Below are 22789 nucleotides of genomic sequence, written 5' to 3'. Positions count from 1 at the left end.
CTCTGAATCCTTCTTCAGTACCAACGGACCTTTGTCACCCACTCCTCCATATTTGACGCCCGCAGACAATGTTTCTAAGATGATCGCCCCTGACCTTCCTTCCGAGCAAACAACAGCTCTTCGTCACTTCCTGTCATCTTATCGGGACATCTTTGACTTGGATGACCGTCCACTTGGCCAGACATCTGTTGTCACGCATCGCATGAACACCAGTGATGCCAGCCCCATTCATAGGCGGCCATATCGTGTCTCCGCAACAGCAAGGGCCATCATACAGAAAGAGGTAGACAGGATGATGGACAAGGACATCATTGAACCTTCCAGTAGCCCGTGGGCATCACCGGTAGTCTTAGTAAAGAAAAAAGACTGGTACTTCTGCGTTGACTACCATCACCTCAACAGCATAACAAAGAAGGATGTTTATCCCCTGCCTCGCATTGACGACGCTCTTGACTGCCTTCAAGGATCCCAATACTTTGCATCAATTGACCTCCACTCCGGCTATTGGCAGATTAGCGTTGATGAGATGGACCGCGAGAAAACCGCCTTCGTCACACCGGACGGTCTGTACCAATTTAAAGTCATGCCCTTTGGATTATGCAATGCGCCAGCTACATTCGAGCGCATGATGGACTCTCTCTTGCGCGGCTACATGCCTCTGTTACCTCGACGATGTGAATGTGTTTTTGCCAAACTTTGAGAGCCACCTGCGACGCCTCACAACCATATTCTCCGTGTTTCGCAGGGCTGGCCTTCATCTAAACTCCTCCAAGTGCCATTTCGGTCGCCGTGAAATTAACATGCTCGGCCATCTCGTAAACGCCGCTGGAATTCAACCTGATCCACAGAAAGTTCATGCCGTGCGAAATTTTCCTGTACCTTGTTCAATAAGCGATGTCCATAGTTTTCTGGGCTTATGCTTTAATTTCCGGCGATTTGTGAAAAATTTTGCCGACATCGCTCACCCTCTCACTGACCTTCTTAAGAAAGACGTCTCTTTCTCTTGGGGACCACTGCAGGAAAAAGCCTTTTCTACCCTGACTGATCGGCTTACAACTTCCCCGATTCTGTCACACTTTGACCCTTCTGCACCCACTGAAGTACGAACTGACGCAAGTGGTCATGGCATCGGCACTGTCCTCGCTCAGCGTCAACAGGGCCAAGACCTTGTCATCGCTTACGCTAGCCGCCTTCTTTCTACGCCCGAGCGAAATTACTCCATTACTGAGAGAGAATGTCTCGCACTCGTATGGGCGGTCGCGAAATTTCGACCGTACCTTTTCGGTCGAAGCTTCTGCGTCGTAACCGATCATCACGCCCTCTGCTGGCTCTCCTCTTTGAAGGAGCCAACTAGACGAATTGCACGTTGGGCATTGCGTCTACAAGAATATACATTTTCTATTATGTATAAGTCAGGGCGCCTGCATAAAGACGCTGACTGCCTGTCCTGCAATGCCATGGATCAACCGGACGATACTGATGCAGACTTGGACATCAGTGTTCTATCCCTGTCCGGCTTCCTCCATATTGGCGATGAGCAGCGCAAAGATCCTGTTCTTTGAACACTTATGGAATGCCTAAGCTCCTCGCCCAATGATCTGTCCCTTTGGATGTTCACCTTGCGCGATGGAACTTTATACCGTCGCAGCGTTCGTCCTCACAGCCCGGAGTTCCTCCTAGTCGTTCCAAAGCACCTTCGACTCGCCGTGCTCCAGAAACTTCACGACACTCCTACTGCTGGACATCTGGGCATCACTCATACTTACGACCACCTGCGGCGCTGCTTCTTCTGGCTTGGGATTTATCGCTCTGTGCGCCGTTATGTCGCTTCTTGCGACCTGTGTCAGCGCCGGAAGACACCTGCTATGCCTCCCGCTGGTTTGCTTCAACCAATTGATATAACTACAGAACCCTTCAGGTCGAGGCCAAGGAGGCCTCGACCTCCTTGGCCTTTCTAATTTCCATCAAAGGAAACAAATGGATTGCTGTAGCAACCGATTATGCCACAAGATATGCCATCGCACGAGCGCTGCCAACCAGCTGCGCTACAGATGTCACCGACTTCTTACTATACGTCATCCTGCACCACGGCGCCCCTCGCCAGTTGCTGACGGATCGCGGCCGCTACTTTCTATCGAAGGTCGTCGATGATCTGCTCCACTCCTGTTCTACAGGACACCAGATTGCTACGGTGTACCACCCTCAAACGAATGGCCTCACCGAGCGACTCAACCGTACGCTAACTGAAATGCTCGCCATGTACGTTTCCGATGATCACCGCGACTGGGACGTCGCTTTACCATACATCACTTTCCCATACAACTTGTCCCGTCAAGACACTGCCAGATTTTAGCCATTTCACCTTTTGTATGGCCGCAACCCCACCTTGCCCTTTGACACGTTGCTACCTTCCGCAGTACAATCACCCAGCACTAATTATGGTCGTGATGCTATTGACTCACAGTCTCGCAAGCTTCTCAAAAGCGACGCTACGACCTTCGGCACCGAGACCACCATTTTTCACCTGGTTCCTTTGTCCTTCTCAAGACACCTTCACGTCACGTCGGCTTGTCGGAAAAACTACTTTCCCGTTATTCTGGTCCGTACCAGATCTTACGCCAGCTGTCCGACGTGACATACAAGATCACCCCAGTCAATCAGCCTTCAGTGACTCCCAACGTAACCAGCGATGTTGTTCACGTCGCCAGGCTCAAGCCCTATGTCCCCCCATTAAGTGCCATTGCCTGAACGCCACATACACCATTTGTAAATATACATTATTTTACACTCGTGGGCCTGCTTTCTTCCTGCAACAATATTTTCATTCCGAAATAAATTATTGGGGCTGCTTTAGCTGCTCGACGTGAAAGCTCTTTATATGCTGCGCTGTCAGAGGTTCTTGCTTGTTGCTTTTGTAACTGACGAGATTCGCTGCTCTGCTTGCTGACCAGCTAGCGGATTGCCATCTAATTACAAGAACGTCAATAAGCCTCAGCCCGACGGCACAATTACTGCAATACCTTGTCTGCAAATGTATTACCTTATATGCAATATTGTATCACTGGAAAGGTATACAGCAGCAACAACACTGGTAGTGACATTTTTTTAGACAAATTGTGTATACAGAGAGCACATAAAGCTTCAATGACCTTTCATATTCTTCTTATCTGACGGTGTAAAGCATTCGTTAGCTACATACTGATGCCGCACGCATTGATGTATGCAGCACAGTACAGTGGCTAGGAGCAAGTGTCATGGTACCAACCCAACTAAAAGCAAAACATAAAGAGAAGGTTGACTGCGCACAGACGTTCGTGCTTGTTTTTGCAGAGACAGTGCTCTGCTCCATCAATAGGGTCATGCAGAGCTCATTGCCTGCCCTCACTGGAGGGCTCTGGCAGAAAGATAAAAGAATGTTGCTGCCTTTACTTTTATTCAGGTGGCTTAGTAGCAGCAGTATCATCATGAGACGGAAAGTTCAGCCAACATTTATAGTTTCGCGGGGTGTTGTGATAGCAGTAACTTGATACACAATACATTCTTTCATGTAACAGAAATACAGATACTGATACACGTCTTCAGAGACGTATCATGATACAGATACAAGGTACCCAAAAAGCATCTAAGATAGTATCTAAGATACATGTATCTTCAATACTGCCCAGCACTGCACCTTTCATACGCTAATGCCTGCTAGCCAAATTGCTACCTATAAAATGTGTGCTGCACCACTACTCTTCTCCTAAAGGGGGGAGCCCTCTAGCAGCCATCGTCATCCTCCTCGGATGCTTTTTATATATGGTGCGGTCCTTCTCGTGCCTCATGCTGCAAGGTCAGAAGAATAAAGAAAAAGTTTCTTGGGCTCGATCCTGCCATTGGTTCGGACAGTTCTTAGGCCGTTCGCTCGCTGACTCGCACATTGTTGTAGTGAACCGAATCTCGATCTCTATATATCCTCTTACACGAATTCAGTGCCCCAAGCTGTCTACTAGGCTTGAGCAACTAGGTATTTGCTCTAGGTTGTGACGCCTTTGTGGTTGTCGCATCTTCATAATTCCCGCTTTTGTGAACCGACTCATCATGCCAATGGCGTCACGCCTCTTATGCCAACCTAGTGCCCAAGTTGTCAAATAGCTTGGGCCACAAGTACGCGCACGTAGTCATGATGCTGCCATGGTCGTTGCATTGTCATAATTCCAGTTTTGTCAGGCGACTCTTGTCAAGCTGTCATTGTCAAATCATTCTTGTCATACAGTCATCATGCATTCTTCGTCATATTTTCGTAGTGATGCAGCTGGTGGTCATTCCATCATCGTCACTCCAAGCTTCAACATCTCCATTCTCGTCATACCAACATTGTTGCTTGCCATACATTCATCGTCACACCATCGTCGTCATCCCATTGTCTACATACCATTGCAATGCCATTGTCGTCATTGCGTCAATGTCCCAGCCATAGTCACGCATTTGTGGTGATACCATCGCCGTTGTGATCATTTCATCGTTGTCCTCAAGCTTAGTAGTCTAATTATCAATATACGATGGCCTCTCATTCCCGATGCCGTTCATAAACACAAATCAGTCTCTTTTTGTAGCTTCAAGCAACCTGTCAAAAGATTAGGCAGCTTGAGATTTGCACGGAGGGCATGATAGTGTCATGTGACAAGTGCACTGACCATTCAGCTGCATATGCTTGTGTGCACGGCGGATGGACATGAAGGGTAGAGGGAGGAACTTGCCATAACCCTCCTGATAAACCGTATATACACGTGTAATGAACACTCTTTTTTTCCCAATATACTGAAGCTAAGTTGGAGGTGCGTTCAATTATGCGAAGTATATTTCATGGAAACATTTTCAAAACAGCAAAAATTGAAAAGTAGGATGGTAATGATTTGGAACAGGCATAACTTATCTTTGCAGTAAAAATACATGTACAGTGAAACCTCGTTAAACCGTAATCGGCCGGAGCTCAAAAAAAGTATGTACAAAACGGTAGTACTGCTTAACCGAAATACCACGAGATTGCCCACTTACCTGTCAAAAACCGAACTCACAGAGAGTGCAATGAAAGGGGAAAAAAACATGCAGTATTTATTCACTTTGCGCAAGAAAAGTGTTATTTTCGTTTGATGCCGAGGCGGCCTAGCAGTGACGACAGTGGCCTCAAACTTACTGAAGCTGCGAGCCAGCTTTCCAGCTAGCCCTCTCTTCTCGGCAAACACTCACATGGCAGATTCCTCATTGACATTACATATTCTCCATGCATGCACGCGGTAGTGCTGCAGAAGTCACGGGGTGCCTTTTTCATTGAGCGGCGCTGTTCTCATCACGTTTATTGCATTCATGAGGCTGACGTAACACGCAGCTTCTACCCCTGTCGGACCTGAATTGCCCATGCTGTCCCCTTCACTGTCGCTAGTCGACACTTCGGCAACAATAGAGGCAACAATGTCAAAAAGTCAAACCTTGAAGCCGACATCCCTTCGCGGTCGCAGCAGCGCTGCCAAGCAACTTTTTCGCATTCCAAATGCCACACACCATAGTCAACAGCAGATCCCTGTCAAGTCCCAGCGCCGACTTCTTCATGTCACGTTTGATAGCACGAACGATGTCTACCTTTTCTTCTATGCTGAGCACCCAGCGTCTTTTTTATTTGAGCTTCGGCATGACGCGAGTCCTTGGCTGCACAATGCCACAATGCTCTCTCACAAAATAAAGAACATTCTCTGGCACGGCGCCGAAATTATGTTGATGTTGATGTGGCTTCACATGCAAAGGCGCAGGGCGCTTGGAGGCCGCTGTTCCGATCTCTGAGGCCTGTTGTTCTGCCGGGCCACCCGATGAAGACGACGCACCACCGTGTTTGCACGACGAAAAGTGGAAACACAACGTGTTAACTGATATGTACGCAATAAGCTGGTATGGTTTATGCGAATACAAAACACATGATGTTACATGGCCGCTAAGTTTGTGGATTTGACTTCACTACTTTTTAAATAAAACTACTGTTTAAGCGGGTACAGTTTAACAAAGTTTTACTGTATACTATTTGCAAGCCGTAACTTCCCTCCACATCGGAACCACCAGACCTGCCGTTCAGGTCGCTGGCCACTTCATCCACATCGTGGTTGCACCACAGAATAAAGAACCAACATGTCAGCTATGCGAAGTTGGCGCAGCCTAGGCCAATCGTGCACGGCAGAACTGAACATGCGCTCAGAACGGCGATCTCCGATCGCACCCTAGCTCATCCTGACAGCTGCTTCTGGCCATCTGCCATTATCGCAAGCATCATGTTGAAGCGCACACCTATTTTGACAAGCATGCTGTGTGCGTCTCTTTCCTCGACTGCCCTGCTCATTGGCATATCAGAGTTTATTGGTGTCTGATCAGCATTTCCGTTTTGTCAGCTGTTCAGCTCTCTGTCCCACAGCAGGCGTATATTTCAACTTAAGGCCCATCACACACATCGAAACCCAAGGTAGGCAGGAAAGCGAGCCATAGATAAGCTAATTCAACGCTACGCCTGACCATGACGACTATGCTGATAATTGCCAGCCGCCGCTTCTTCAGTTAGACACTCCCGTGTGCTATGCCTGACCGCGCACGCATGTAAGGTACGTAAATTGTCTATGTTGAAGAGAGCCAGTTGCGTTTTTCTCTCTCATGAATCTGTGAGGGGCCTCTTCGCCAGCACTGGCGGAAAGGATGCGTTAAGCATTAAGTTCACTTGCTTTAAACACATGTGTGAGAGTCAAAGATTGTAGCCTCTCTGAAAAACTGCAGCACAGCAGTTCGATCATGGGACTGCGCAGTAGCAAAGTTGGGGGTGCATTCATTACGTGAGGAACAAAAGTTCTGATTTTTTTCAGCTAATCTGGGGTAAGTTCATTACACAAGTAAGTACGGCAATAATGTTTGACAGGTGGCAAATCCTGCTGAACTTGACAGTAGAAAGGCACTTGCTCTTGACCATCGGTACTGACCACGGTCAAGCCACAGAGCACCAACCATGCCCACATGCAAAGTGGTGATCAAGTCACGTGATGTGCGTCTGCGCTTACTGACGTGCATGTTGGCTTTACAATAACCCACCTGCCGTAAAGATAGCAAAGCCCTTCTGTATTTTGGAATAAACAGAAAAAGCAAACCTTTCTACACACTACAAGATTGCAGTAAAACAGAAGTCCACTATTAAAGTGAGAATCTCATTGATATTCAGGCATGGATTCTTTAGCCTCAGAGGGGAAAAAGGACTTGATTCTTTTCAGCAGACATTCTATTGATAAGATTTTTTTTCCGGAACTTCATATACTAGGATTGAGCTGCAACCAGCGCTGGCACACTAATATAAATTCCCCATAAGAGTAGACCGTACCCTATATTTTGTTTTCTTTGTATATAAGTTAATGATAGCTTGCCACACTCGCTTGCCCAAAATTTGTAAGCATGAAACTTGTGATAAATTTTCTGACATTAGATAATCGATTAGATATTTGGCTTTCCTTTTTCCTGATTCCATTCGATATTTGATTCAAGATTTCTCATTCAGTATTTGCACACCCCTACTTTTTTTGTATTACCCAAATACAAAACCAAGCTATTTTGAGACTGCCGTTTCGTTGAAATGGTCTTACCTATGTACCACTCAAAAATATCAAACCCAAGTCTAGTCATAATGAGTCTTGGCTGTGTCTAAGAAGGCAAGACAGTAATAAATAAGAGTGCAACCATATTGAGTGAGAATACAACATGTTACCTCAAAGTGGCCCTCATGGTCCCCAGCCACCAAAGTGTAGCGAAGGCTCGGCCCTTCCAAGTCTGCGTCATGGGCAGCCACTTGCACAACACGAACGCCAGTATATGTGGGCAGCAGGAGTGTGGTATTGTACAGCTCGTGCTCAAAGCGGGGAGGGCTGTCGTTGACATCCGTCACATGAATGCTGACGGTAGCTGGCCGCTGTGCAGGAAGCCGGGGCTGCCCGTGGTCCCACACTTCCACTGTGAAGTTATGTTCGTCCTGCTGCTCCCGGTCAAGGGGCTGCACCAAGCTCACAGCACCTGCACAGTCCATTGCTCACTAGATAAGCACCTCATCACTTTTTCAATGCCTTCACCAAACTACACTTTGTCAAAACAAAAACAAATGAAAGAAATTCACAGTCATTACTTGGTGGAGCTTTTCACTTTGCCACCCAAAATTCCTTTTGACCATGCCATGAGGCCTTATGATACATATCTCAGTTTAACAAATTTGAGTAGTCTCAAACCTCGGTAAAAGGAAATTCTCCATATAGTGAAATTCTCTATATAATGAAGTTCATTATATAGAGACCCTAGAACACTAGCAGATTAGTGTGATGTCACGGACTTTTAAATGCTTCTTCAAATTAGGGCTGTAATGGCTCATTAGATATTCGTTAGGCGACACTTTGGCAACAACAGAGGCAACAATGGCAAAAAGTTGAACCTCGTACCCGACGTCTCTTCACGGTCGCAGCAGCATTGCCGAGCAACTTCTTCGCATTCCAAATGCCACACACACTATAGTCAACAGTAGATCCCTGTCACGTGCTAGCGCCTACTTCATGTCACGTTCGATAGCACGAACAATGTCTAATTTTTCTTCTATGCTGAGCACCCGGCGTATTTTTTATCCGAGCTTCCGCATGACGCGACTCCTTACTTCCACGACGCCACAATGCTCTCTGGCACGGTGCCAAAATGATGTTGATGTGGCTGCACATGCAAACGCACAGGGCACTTGGAGGCCATTGTTCTGATCTCTGAGGCTTGTTGTTCTGCCGGGCTGCCTGATGAAAATGGTGCACCGCCGTGATTGTGCGACGAAAAGTGGGAACACAACGTGTTAACCAATGCATACGCAATAAGTTGGTACAGCTTATGCGGATACAAAACACATTATGTTCAATGGCAGCTGAGGGGGGAATTTGACTTTACTACTTTTAAAACGAAAATGTTAAGCGGGTACAGTTTAATGAGGTTTTACTGTAGTATCTTTATAGCGGCACTATGCCACACACGTGGTCAGACACGTCAGACAGCTAGATAAATGAAGATGCTTCTCGCGACAGGGTTGGAGACGACAACTGTACAACGACCCGCAAGATTTGCTTATATCGAAAGAGGAAACAGACTGCATGCTGGCATTTTCACGTGGCATGAGCAGATACATACTTTGAAGAAGCTGCTGTGGTGGGTTCCTACTGCTTCTGACCATACATTACTTGTGCCTTTTGTTTACACGAGATCTAATGACCAGAAAACATATATTAAGATCGCAGTTTGGTGATGTACTGATTATTGGTGCTGAAAGATCGTGTTTTCCGGCAACATATTACCCGTTAAATTTTTTGGGTCATTTCTTATTTATTTATTTAGTCATACTGCTGGCCCTCTGTTGAGGGTCATTATAGGGAGGGCACGTGAATAAGGTTATCAAACAGGCACACATTATACAATGGTGCTAACACTTGTACTAACTTGTACACTTGTACTAACTAACAAATGACAGCACCTTAATCAAAATGACTATCAATGAAAGCTTGAAAATCGCATATATCATTTTTCTGCACAGCTTCTTCTGGTAAGTACCATAAGCTTACGGTGTTCGGAAAAAAAGAAAAACGAAACAAATCAGTACGGGTTCTTACTCATTACACCAGGAGGGAGCTAGTCGTTCGTAAGAATCCTTTATTAGACTGGGGCTTTATGTAAGTTTCTTTCTTTATTTTTAGTTTCTCATGCATTATATGAAAAAACAGTTTTAATCGACACTTCTGCCTTCTCAATTCTAATGATTCCAAATCACATACTCTTAACATGTCCGTAACCAAGTCTGTGTGCCTATATTTCGAGCATATAAAATGTAGAGACACGTTGAATACGCTCCAATTTATTCTTAAGAACCTTTAGATGTAGACTCCAAGCCGTACTAGCATATTCTAATATCGGACGGATATAAGTTCTATATTCCAATAATTTCATCTCTCTTTTTGCTTTCGGCATTTTTTTTGCTCAAGAAGCATAATTTTTTATATGCTGATAAAGAGACATTTTCTACATGATGAGTTCAATTTATTTTATCAGTAATTGTTACGCCCAAGTACTTGAAGCTGGTGATGTTGCTCAAGATTCTTTCCTCAACGTCATATGTTCTTGATCCCGACCACTGGCACCGAAAAAACGTACAAAACAGGATCGTATTAACGAGGTTCTACTGTAGAGCAAGCCATCAGTGGTCAGGAGAGGGAATGGATTTTTCAAACATTATAACATGGAAGTGCACGATAACCCCGGCATTTGTGTTTTGCTCTTCCTCAGTACCAGGAACACTATACCCTTCTCTAAAACCCTATGAAATTAATGCTCTTTCAAACCCACCCTAATCTACTAAGTTAATTAAATAGGCTGATTCATAGGGTGATACTGGGCGACTCAATTATTTTGCCTTTACTATGGTAGCTCTTGAAGAGTCAGAGCAGCTTGCACATTTCCACCATAGGCCACTTCTCTAGCATGTTCTGCTCCTTTGGCCCCACACTCATTACGGCACTATCACTTCCAGCTTGACTTTTGACTGCAGGACATCGTTGCGACGTGGATGGACCGCATGCTTGATGGTGTGCTCTGATGGACCATCTCACGAATTTCTTCCCATTTCACTGCAACAAACTTAGGTGTCGGTGTCCAGCACGGGATGAACATATTCACTCAATATCTTTATGTCATAAGTAGAACTTCCTCGATTCCTCAGCACGTTCTATCGGCATGTTACATTCGTTGCAGTTCGGCTAGCTGGCTTCATTATAAAAGTTCCAATAAATGCCCTTTTGTTTGCTAGCAAAACTGTGTGCTTTGTTCCTAGAGAGCTTGAGACCTTACACTGTGGACATCCAATAAGCAGCAAGTGACCGTGCTGTCCAATCTCAGTGGCTTACTTACCTGTAACAACAGCCACATGAACCACACCTTGCTCCCAGCTCATGACAGAACATGCTTACAATCAAAGTTTGTATGCCAACCAACCTGTGCTGGCATCGATGCGAAACAGCCTGCGGGCCCAGGCCTCTACAATGGCAAAGGCAAGCTGGGCGTTGACCCCAGTGTCCTCGTCTTGGGCACCCACCACCAGTGGCTGGCTGCCCTTGAGCACTGCACTGCCCGCAGGGGCGGCTTCACTCACAGTGCCTCGGTACAGCAGCTGGCGGAAACGAGGCGCATGGTCGTTGGAGTCGAGCACCTGCACAATCACCTGAGCCAGGGCAGTGGAACCAGCCAAGTTGGTGGCACGCACTGTCAGCCTGTGCACAGCCGCTTGCTCATAGTCCAGGGCCTCCTCCCCTGTAGTGAGCACACCTGTCACAGGGTCCAACTGGAAACTGTTGCCACCCCCGGACTCGAGCTGGAAGAAGACAGAGGAGCTGCTGCGCACAGTCAGCGCCAGCAAAAACGTTCCTGCTGGCTGGTTTTCAGCTGCCTCAATGGTCTGTTCAGCAGGCACAAAGCAAGGCGGTGCATTGTCAGCAGGGTTGACCACTATGTGCACTGTCGCTGTGGCATTTAGGGGTGGCTCTCCATGGTCTGCAGCACGCACAGTCACGAAAAACTCGGGCTGGGTCTGCCGCGATAACTCCCGCGAAAGCGTCAGCAGGCCCAGTGTGTAGTCGAGAGAAAAAGAAGAATCTGTGTTACCTGCACAGAAAACAATGCCTTGTTAGGTATTGGCCATGAGGCCATACGATGGCACTGTTTTCCAGAAGGCCTGACTGTGAGTGTTCAAATCAAGAACTGCGCGAGTGCCCTCCTGAACATCTGTGCAAGTGTCTTAGAAACAAGGGAAGTTAGTCACCACCGAATGACTGCATCTGAGAAAACTGCAAACACAGGACACTCTGCATTCACCGTATCTTGACAAACATAATGCACAGCCACTGCATGTCGTTGTCACAATGGATCCCACAATGGACCCCGCTGAGCAGGTTTCTTGCAGGAAATATGCAATCAAATATATTCGATTGTATGTTGTCTGTAAAACAGCACCTAATGTTTCAATGCATTGATCTTGGATATTTTTAACGAGCAGTTACACATGCACATGTAATGTTATCGTGTAACATTTCCATTTCATTGCAACCGGTACTGCAAGCAGCCTGTTTCATTGCTTTTTCATTTGAAACTTCAACCTCCACTAAAAAATAATGCAATTTGTTCGGTCAGGTGTATCATGTCAGAAGGAAGACATTACTTGCATGCAAAATTAAAATGATTATGCAGCTAATTAAAAAAGGTGCACAAATAAACTTTTGGCAGAATTATTTGCACATCCAAATTCTGGAATAACGGAATTACGATATGACTTCACTGCAAAATTACAAAATGACCACTACAAATGGTGTAGTGAAGTCGTGTGCTTGGCAAAAATCCTATAGCTGGCATCACTTCCTCAATATCCGTTCCCAAAATGTGCTAACCTAAGCATTGGCATTGGAGTTGACGTTCAGAAAAGAGGCTGTTGTTAAAACTGTCAACAAGAACAGGAGCATATTTGTACCACATTTTACAAACATATTATACATTCGCACCATGCAATGTGCTTTAGGTGGCAGCATATGAGCATTTGATAGGACAAATGCATACATTGTCATCCGAACGTTTCTGGAGCTGTTCAAAAATATTTTTCCTATGCAGCTAGGGACTTCATCACTCGTGGGGACATGCGATAGCGCATCACAAGAGCTTTAGCTCTTTTCCTGCAAGTGGACCTTTTTGGAAATGCCAGCACCACCTGTGGTGCCAAAGAAATCATGGGAATCTTTGGGTCTTTTTACTTTTTTTTTTTCGCTTCAGGTCGAACAGGTTTTTGCTCACCGAACCTCTGGGAGGGTGGGGTACTGCCGTAATGCACCGGTGAGAAAAAAAAAGTAAAGGAAAAAAAAAGCAGCTATAATCTTGCGCATGATCCTGAGCACAGCTCTGTATCATGTATGCTTTGGCTTGTGGCAGACGACAATTTCGGACACACAGGAAGATGTGTGAGCAAGCAAGCAATGCTTATGCTCCGCTCAAATCTGAAGCTCCATGCATGTGCTCAGACTTCACATCCATTTCGAAGGGTACAAAACATTTTTCCACGATGCTGCTGTATTTAACACAAACATCGTTAATAAATGCAAACTTACGTGAGTGACAATTAAGCAGTTCACAATGGCACCCCGTCCACCGACAGCCGTCAATAGGGCCAGTAGGACTAGCTAGTTAAATGCTGCAGCTGCGGCCGATAGCACTTGCAATCTAGCTCATGAAAGACATTATTTTTTCACCAACACAACATTTCTACAATTAAGTTGTACTTAAAAAGATACAATTACTTTTCTTGATGCCGTGAGCGCAAAGTGCAAACATGCAAGCTGCCTCGCTGAGACAATCGGTGTGATGTTGCCTGCCTGTGAAACAACTTCGCGTTGCATTTCCCAATCTCACCAGTAGTTATATTAGTATTAGGAGCTGCTTTGCAGAATCCACAGACTTTCAGTAAGTTTACTCTGATGACTGCTATTTGGTGTCAGAAACAAATCGTAGCTGATTTTTATCCTGCTGTGAGCAGTGATAGAGGCAAACACCTCAACTGGAATGATCGGACAGGCATGAAACTGCCACCACCTCCTCTATATGAGGCATCATCACATACAATCCATGCTATCACTAACTGCAGCCATCCAGTCACCAAAAGTGCCATACAACAATATTCAGACAGTTCGTAGGATGTTGAATACAATGCCCCATCCTGTAAGGAGTGGTTGGAAATGGCTGGTGTGTGGCTGTTGGAATACCAGACGAACGCCAAATTTTACCATGGCGTTTTCTACTTTTTTGCTCGCAATGACATTTTAAGGATAGCAGCTAGTTACATGCAAAGCCATGGCTTTACATTCGTAAGTTACTGTTTCCCACCATAACCCATGGAAAAATTTTCGCTGAGGCTTAGTGATGCAACAATCAAGTTGAAGGCTTGAAAGGGTGTCAAAACAATGCATCAGTGCGAAAGAAGACAGCTATGAGTGAAGGTATAGTTGACCGGAGAAATGTCCAAAATTCTTGCAGAAGGCAACTGGTTCATTATAATATGGGCTTACATCAGTGAGAAATATTCATCTGGAAAGCCTTGAAAGAACTGTCACTGAAAAAAAAAAAAAATGCATTGTCACTGCGGTGATATGAGCTTATGCAAACACCAAAATTGCAAGCTGATGCGCTATGAAATGTTTTCCGTACCATGGCCGGTAAAACATAAAACTCATCTTATAACTACAAGCTGTGAAAATGCACATATCACAATTAGGATGGTGTTAATATGCATGCTTTGTTTACACACTCCTACAGGTCGGTCGCTGCATCGTGATGCAAACTTTTCATTCAAGAAACCCTAAAAAGAATAAGTGCAACACTGTAAAACATAACCCATGTTCTGACAACATGCATTCAAAGTTTATGCATGTGGTACCATGCATGCTACTAGTACTGACCAAATGAGTAAAACAGGTGAAAAGGTGGTCCTCCTCCGCCTATGTAGTGAGCCACGCAAGAAGCAGATGAGGGAGAGCTGTCCCTCAATATTCCCATAATACGTCACTGCGACTGCTTTAGAGCACACACCACTTTACAATTCATTATACCTATTTTTAAGGCACCAAAAAACCTGTTTTAAGAACCTACCTATTTTAAGGCGCTCTGTCCCGTTGTCTTCTCTTGTGTGCTGTGTGTTGTTTATTGGCACCTTAAGAATAGGTATAATGAATCAATGCCAATTTACCCAGCGAGTAGTTCTCTTAAACCACTTTCAAAAAGGACTACTTTTCTTGACGTCTCAGTATGTATCATAGGTAAGCTGTAAACCATTGCACAGCTAATCCTTTTCCTGAGTTGCTAGAAGTGTCCTTCTCAGCCTGCTCCTCTACCTCCGACACTGCAACTGTGCCCACATGAGCCCACATGCCACGTGACGCTGACTGCAGTGCTGGCCTTTCTTCTATGGTGGCCATTGCCCCTAATAGTAGTAGGCAAATGTTAAAAGGCTGCAGATGCAATGAAAAACATTTTTCACAGCCTGGGCATGAAGTTAAGAGCCCACATGTTCAGCCCCTGTCTCAATTCCACATTGGTGGTTGATGGGGTGGTGTTTTGCTCCCGAGGTTACGCACAAGGATGTGTCAATTTGACGTTGCCCACATGGTAATGGAAGTTTTGAAAAGGAGTTGTTCAATTAGTCCCGATGCTTTTAAGAAGCACGCAAGCACTTTCAAAGCAGTTCGGGCAGCCATTGGCAAGGACCAGAGTCCAAGATATCTGATTTCCATAAGAGGATGGTTGTTAATCTTGGTTGATTCCATGAGAGATCAAACGTGCATGTCCACTTGATAATTTTGTTTTGTCTGGTTTTTTTATGTCATGTAGGAATATTCAAACTGCATGGAACCAAAAATTTAGCAGTTTTCATAAAAACATGCTAAAGACGAAGACGAAAGGAACACATACAACAGGACTGCCTGTCGTGTGTGAAATTCACTGTTGTCATCACATCTATAACATATTTTTATCGTAAGTGCTTATTACATGCCCCTTGATGTTTTTATGTTGACCGGGTGGCTTTGGTCGCCGGCATTTTATCTAAAGTTATATGCACTGTAGGCGTGCTCTGTTTGATTAGATCGCACAGATCTGTGGGTATTTAAGCAGAAAGTTCTTCGAAAATAAAACCAGTTGTTAGAAAGCACTCGTCCTTGTGTTACCCTTTTCTTTGTCCCTGTCTGTTTGCACGCAAAAGGTTTTTTAAATCATGAATCTGTTCCAACTAGGCCGACTCGCAGTTATGCTTTTTTCAAAAAGACTCATTTTAACAAATAAAATAAACTTCGGTTCCAAAACTGAAAAAAATTTTGGATGGAAGTTCATTTATGTCGGGCAAAACATGGGTGTGAAATATGCTTCCTCATTTGCTTTATTCATAAAATATAATGAAACAAAGTGGCCCAAGTTGAGTGAGCTGGCTTCAGTACCTTTGCTGTTTATCTATCAGTTTGCATTGCATGCAAATCTAGTTCAAATTTATTTGCTGCTTCAGAACTTCGCTCCGCCAGCTTATTTTCAACAAAAATGTAGTGTCAGATTTTATTTGTGTCTAGTTGTGCAGGGGTGGGTGGGCTGCTGCCTTCTGAAGTGCTGATGCATACTCAGTTTGCAGCATACAACCCCTGTGGACATCGCACTTAACGCCTCCATTATTCACTTGTCAACAGCATGCGAGACACCCCGAGTGCATGTTGTGGCTGACTTTGTAAAAACCCGCCTGGTGCACTGTCATGTGTAAGAGACATGCGGCGCAAAATCACGATGATGATGATGAGAGGAAAGAGTTTTGATGCCCTTCTTATCCTTTCTGCCTTTTTTATCTTCTCTTAATTCTTTTCTGCCCTTTGTTTTACCTCCTCTTCTTTCTCATCTTTCCTGCCCATTTTTCCAATGCTCTCTTTTTTTTTCTGATCTTGCCTGCCCTTTTTCTGTTTTAGCTTCTCTCCTCTTATTATCCCTTATTACCTTTTCCACCCATACTATTTAACCTTCTCTACTGTTCTAATTTTTTTCCTGTCTTTTTTTCTTTTTTAGCTTCTCTTACTTTTACCTCATTTTTCCTGCCCTGTTTTCTAGGAAGGGTGTTTTCTAGGAAGACTGCCGACGTGCGCGCACCCTTTCTGCCCGATTTGCGAAAAGGCAGCTGACAGGCGAGGAAGACATTGCCCTTGCGAAGGTAAAAAGGTACAAAACAGCGCCACCGGGGGAGACCCGCGCTCTTTTACGCAGGACCCATAACTTGCCGGACTGGAGTACCTGCCTTAACCCGAGGGTGATTTCGTTTGCCTATCCCGGGCAATGAGGCCAGCCTGTTATTACTTATTACAGAGAGGACGTCCCTCTGCCAGTGTCCTTTATTGCTGGTAGCAATAAACATTATTACAGTTCACGCCACTGGCTGCCCTATTCGTTCGAACACGACATAGCCGTGATTCCCGCACTACGGGTTGGGGAGTACCACAGAGCGACTGTGTGGGGCTAGATCCGGAGCTTGCCTTTAGCCCTAGCCGCACGGAGAGTAGAACCCCCACATTTGGCACCCAACGTGGGGCTCTTCGGGCATCGGACGATAGTTTCAACAGTTTTGCTTCATTCGAGACCTTTGTTTGAACTGAAGCAAAGGGCTAGCATGGATTTTGATCACTAGCATCGGTGGCATGCTTTCTTGAGCGAGGCGACATGTGTGGAGATGCGCGACCCTCACGCATCCCCTGGTATGTTGTCTGCACAGCTTGCGTGGCCTGGCGCCCGCAGCGGTTGGAGTGGTACAAGCACAGTGCGAGAGATGGCGCGAGTGTCGCGCCGCTGCGGGGTTACTTGGGTGCGGGAAAGAAGGCGCTCTCTCTTGGATTTCGGGACAGCAAGCGGTACGGACGTGCCGTGCCGCGCGTGCGCCGACCCATGCTTCTGCGAGACCGTCTCGCGTGGCCGCCTTCGAGCACGCCACCGTTGGCATGACCGTACACGCGAACGACCAGGCATTGAGATCCAGCATGGGGCGAACATATTCGCTCGCTATCCGGTCGCGGTGAGTCGGACTTCTAGATTTGTCGCGCGCCCATCGGCATGTTTTGTGGATAGCAACTCGGCTAGCAGGCATTGATCTATGAAAGGTGCAATAAATGCCCTTGTGATTGTTTGCACTACTGTGCTTCGTTCCTTTGTCCCAAGGCCATGGGTTTGAGAACCCTATTCATGCTAAGCCTTTTCACAAATGTCTTTTTTTATGACATTCGTTGGTATGAGAGCCATGTGGTCTACATCCTGGGAAAGCGAGGTTTAGCGCCCGCGGAGCATTGGCAAGCCTGAAGCGAGTGAGTACGGAAGCCTCATTGGTGGTCCGAATTTCTTATCTAAATAGCTTCTTCTATCTCTTTGGCTCGGGATCAGCAAGCGGCGCAGACGTTCTGAGCATGCGCCGATCTATGCTTCTACAAGAGCGTTTCGCAAGGCCTACCACCGAAATGGACGAACACGATAGTTCGAATACGCCACCATTTGCATGGCCGCACGCACGAACGACCAGGCTTTGGTGTCCAGCATGGGGCGAACATATTTGCTCGTTGTCCAGTCACGGTGAGTCGGACTTCTGGCATACTGGCTTCTGGCATATTGGCAAAACATGCCATTGGCATATTTTGTGGATAGCAACTCAGCAAGCAGGCGTTAGTCTATGAAAGGTGCGATAAATGCCCTTGTGATTGTTTGCACTACTGTATTGTCGTTCCTTTGTCCAAGAGCACTGGTGAGAACCCAACATAATTTGATCCCCATTGGTAGCACCAAATGTGGGGGTTCCACACTGTGTGCGACTAGGGCTGGTGATCCGTTGGGAGAAACGCGCCAGGCGACAATGCCTCATGCATCTCCCCGGTCTATCAGTGCCTGTTATTTTGGGTTGAGACTTTCTTGTCAAGTCGGGCATTGTAGTAGACATCGGCAACGGAGATTACCGAGAGAATGGAACGGGTTCTTTAAAGCTTTTCGCAAAGGCGCCCGTAGCAGTGGAGACACGCCAGTCTCCGGGAGTGGCGCGAGCAGGCCACATCCCGCCACAACCAAACAAGCGAACAGTAATCGACGAAGGCGAGGAGAGATACATGGTGGCCGAACAGTGTGTCATGGTTCTGCGAGGAGTAGCACACCCGCTTTCGTCACAGGTCAACAACATGCCAGAGAGAGAAAGGGCCTAACTTTTGTCGCTGTGGTACGAATACGACGCGATTTTCACGGACCATCTGAGCCGCACTATGCCAGTCAGGCACAAGATAGACACGGATGACGCTGCACCATAGAAATGTAATCTTCGGCCGATTAGCTTGACTAAGCAGAAAGCATTTCACAGCGCCTTAGACGCACTCATCGACACAGGCGTTGTGGAAAAGTCAAACAGCCCATGGGGCTTCCCGGTACTTCTAGTCCTGAAGAAGGACGATACTTATCGCCTTTGTGTAAGCTACCGCAGGCTGAATGAGGTTATGAAGAAGGATGCATACCCTCTACCCTCCATTTCCTCTTTAGTGTCTAACCTAAGCGGGACAGAGTACTTTACGACACTCTCTGCTAGTCATGGCTACTTTCAGGTCAGAATGGACAAGTGTGATAAAGAGAAAATGGCTTCCACTTGCCACCGGGTGCTCTTTCAATTTAAGAGAATGTCTTTTGGTATGGTCGGAGCTCCCGCTACTTATCAGAGGTTGATGGACCGAGTGCTAGGAGACGGGAAGTGGCAACATGCTCTCGCATATCTGAATGACATAGTGGTTTATTCGAAAACATCCAACGAGTACTTGTGCCACTTGAGAGACGTCCTAGACAGGCTGAGGTCCGCGGGTATCACGCTGAACCCAAACAAAGCTCAGATAGCTGCTAGGATAGCACTGCCAAGATTCACGCTGGACAACGGCTGCATCTTGCCAAATGAGGATAAGCTTGAGGCTATACTGAGGTACCCGTCCCCGAAAGATATCGGCGAACTGAGACGCTTTCCGAGTTTAGTGAACTTTTATCACCAATTCATTCCAGACTGCGTGGCAGTGCAAGTGCCTCTGACAAAGCTCTTGAGGAAAGACGAACGGCGGACTTGGGGCCAAGAGCAGGAGGCGGCACTGCATGGCCTAACGAAGGTGCGCGCTGACACGGCCTAATTTCAGCTGCCCGATTTGAACAGGGAGTTTGTGATTCAAACAGACACAAGCGACCTGGGGTTAGGTGCAATTGCTCTTCAAGAGCACGGAGGCACTCTCCGACCGGTTGCGTTCGCGAGTTGTTCGTTGACGCCGGCAGAAAGGAACTACGCGGTGACAGAGAAGGAGTGCCTCGCAATAGATTTCGCTCTGCGAAAGTTTGACTATTACGTCGATGGAGTGGCATTCAAGATTGAGACTGACCAGAAGGCTCTCACTTGGTTGAAGCGCTTGAGTGAGCCGAGTGGCCACCTGGCATGTTGGGCACTGCTGCTGCAGCGTTACGACTTCACCGCGCGCTACCGCAAAGAAAAAAGCAATGCCACAGCTGACACGCTGTTGTGAACGCCAGTCCGAGGTGAGGGACTCGTAGCCCTCGTAGCCCGAGTAAGGACCGCGGAACAGCCGGCGATCCTGGGCGAGAGCGTAAACTACGTAGATGTTGTCGGTTCCACAGGAGTTGTCTTCAGCAGAGAGGAGCTGTTCGAGGCTCAGCAGAAGGACTCGTTTTGCCGAAAAGTGCTCGACGAGCTCTGGGAGCTGGGTGGCGCGGCCGCCACACACATGGAGACAGCCGGTATTGCTGTCAGTGCAGAGCACTCGGGAACAGTTGGTAATGCTGTGAGCGCGCTGGATTCTTATCTGCTGAATTCCGACGGCGTCCTGCTGAGGTATATTCCCAGCAAGGACGACACAAGTGAGGCGTTTAAGGTGGTGATACCGTGCGTGCTGAGAGGAGCACTGCTACACTGCTTTCATGACTCCTGCATCGCTGGGCATGTGAGCGGCCCCAAGACTTACGTTAAGTTGTGTCGCCTCGCTACCTGGCCAGGCTTGAAACGGGATGTGATTCGCTATACCCGCTCGTGTCACGTGTGCCAAAGCGTGAAGCCCTGGCGGTAACGGTGGCAGCAGCGGCAGCAGCCTATTTTATGCCCACTGCACAACGAACGCCTGTCCCCGCGATCTCCAATTACTCCTGTCCTGCGCCAGCCAATTCCAACTAGCAACCGCAAATTTCCTAATTTCGTCGCACCAGCTAGTCTGCTGTCGTCCTCTACTGCGCTTCCCTTCTCTTGGTACCCATTCTGTCACCCTAATGGTCCAACGGTTATCTACTCATTACATGACCTGCCCAGCGCCACTTTTGTTTCTTCATTTCAATTAGAATGTCGTCTATACCCATTTGCTCTCTGATATAAACCGCTCTCTTTCTGTCTCTTAAAGTTATGCCTAGCATTCTTCGTTCCATCGTTATTTGCGCAGTCCTTAACTTGTTCTCAAGTATCTTTGTCTTTGTCTCCAAGTCTCTGCCCCATATGTCATCATAGATAAAAGGCACTGATTCTATACCTTCCTTTTCAATGATAACGGTAAGCTTCCAGTCAGGAGCTCACAATGTCTGCCGTATGCAATCCAACCCATTTTTATTACTTCAACATGTTGTTTTCACTGGCTTTACACAAAAATAAAATAACAAAAACATAGACGTTTCACCCCCTATACGGGTGGCATCGTCAGTACACAAATGGCAACAAATGAGAAATACATCCTATTTATGTATGATACTGCTGTAAATATCCGGCAGGGGGCCACGGTTAGAAGTGCATGAAGATCGATTGCGATGGATGGACCCTGATTCCACAAATTTTCTTCTTCTTTTATTCTTCCGTGAATTTCCTTCTCATGGTCAGGGTTCCCTGTGCTTAGTTGACCTAGGTAAACATAGTCCTTCACAGACTCTAGAGGCTGACTGGCAATTCTGAATTCTTGTTCTCTTGCCCGGTTATTCATCACCTTTGTCTTCTGCATATTAATCTTCAGCCCCACTCTTACACTCTCTCTGTTAAGGTCCTCAATCATTTGTTCACTGAAATCACTGGAGATTAGGGTTTTTTTTTTTTTTTTTTACAACACATCACTTCAGTAAATGAGTAGAACTTTTCCCCTTGCGAAAACTGACGGCATGCATGCATAAGTTAATGGAGGTTTTCACCAGGTTTGGCTTCCCAAAGCAGTTGATAACACACAATGCGTCCTATTTCTCAGCGAAGGTTTTTGTTGACTCGGGCACTGCACTTAGCAATTAGCAGAAGAAAATGACAACTTACCGTGCTCATTCGAACCACACTGAACGAGTCAATCACAACATTAAGCACGTGTTTGTCGCGTTCTCTGAAAGACATAAGGACTGGGATACCTACCTTCCAGAAATCAGGTTTGCGTCACGGTCGACAGTGAGCCGCTCGACTGGGTATGCGCCTTCTTCTCTCAACCCGGGGAGAGAGGTGCCGAATCCAATGGGTAGAGTTCTCACGGATCGCAGTGGAATGTTGGTCACGCCGAAAGCACGAGCTGAATATGCGACACACCTACAAGCTAAGATGACGGAAGCTTTACACAAAGCACGTCGTAATCTTCGCACTGCTAAATGCCCTTGTGATTGCTTGCTCTGCTGTGTTGTCGTTCCTTTGTCCCAAAAGCACGGGTGTGAGAACCCCACAAGTGTAAATGAAGGCGCAGTATTACCGTTCGCATTGAAGCGTTCGCTACAAAGTGGACGATCTGGTGCTTCAATGCCAGCACGTTCTCAGCAATTCTAGTGAAGAGTTCACTGCCTCGCTGGCACCAAAGTGGACCGGGCCGTATCAAGTGCTTGAGAGGGTTTCCTCGCTTGTTTACTGGCTCGAGAACAATAAAGAAAAGCTGATCGGCAGGTTGGTACACTTATGCGACCTGAAATGCTATGTGCTGCGTGATGAGCAGTGGGATGAAGATCAGACCCTCCCTCAACCGCGGTCGGTGACTGAGAGCAGCCAGAATCAAACGGCGAGCCCGCAGCCACACTACAACTTGCGTAACAGGCGGAAGCAATCCGACTGCTACAGTTGCATAGCCCGATGACTGCGAGGACCATTCGTAAGTTCGGGCAATTGCTAGCAACCTGTTAG

At 46.6% G+C, this 22789-nt stretch overlaps 1 protein-coding gene across 2 annotated transcripts in view; it reads right to left on the bottom strand.

The window, feature by feature from the left end:
• The window catches only part of LOC135919943 (fat-like cadherin-related tumor suppressor homolog), a 375972-nt gene that overhangs the window by 271056 nt on the left and 82127 nt on the right, over positions 1-22789 (bottom strand). For both annotated transcript variants that reach the window (XM_065453965.2, XM_065453966.2), the window contains exons 11-12: positions 11053-11718; positions 7763-8064 (exon numbers count right to left, since the gene is read on the bottom strand). In XM_065453965.2, coding sequence (XP_065310037.2) covers positions 7763-8064; positions 11053-11718 — 968 coding nt within the window. The remainder of the gene's footprint in view (positions 1-7762; positions 8065-11052; positions 11719-22789) is intronic.

This window comes from Dermacentor albipictus, chromosome 3 (genome assembly GCF_038994185.2).
Source record: "Dermacentor albipictus isolate Rhodes 1998 colony chromosome 3, USDA_Dalb.pri_finalv2, whole genome shotgun sequence".
In the NCBI taxonomy this organism is placed as follows: domain Eukaryota; kingdom Metazoa; phylum Arthropoda; class Arachnida; order Ixodida; family Ixodidae; genus Dermacentor; species Dermacentor albipictus.
Note: the sequence above shows the minus strand (reverse complement) of the source record. Positions and strands in the feature narration are given on the sequence as shown.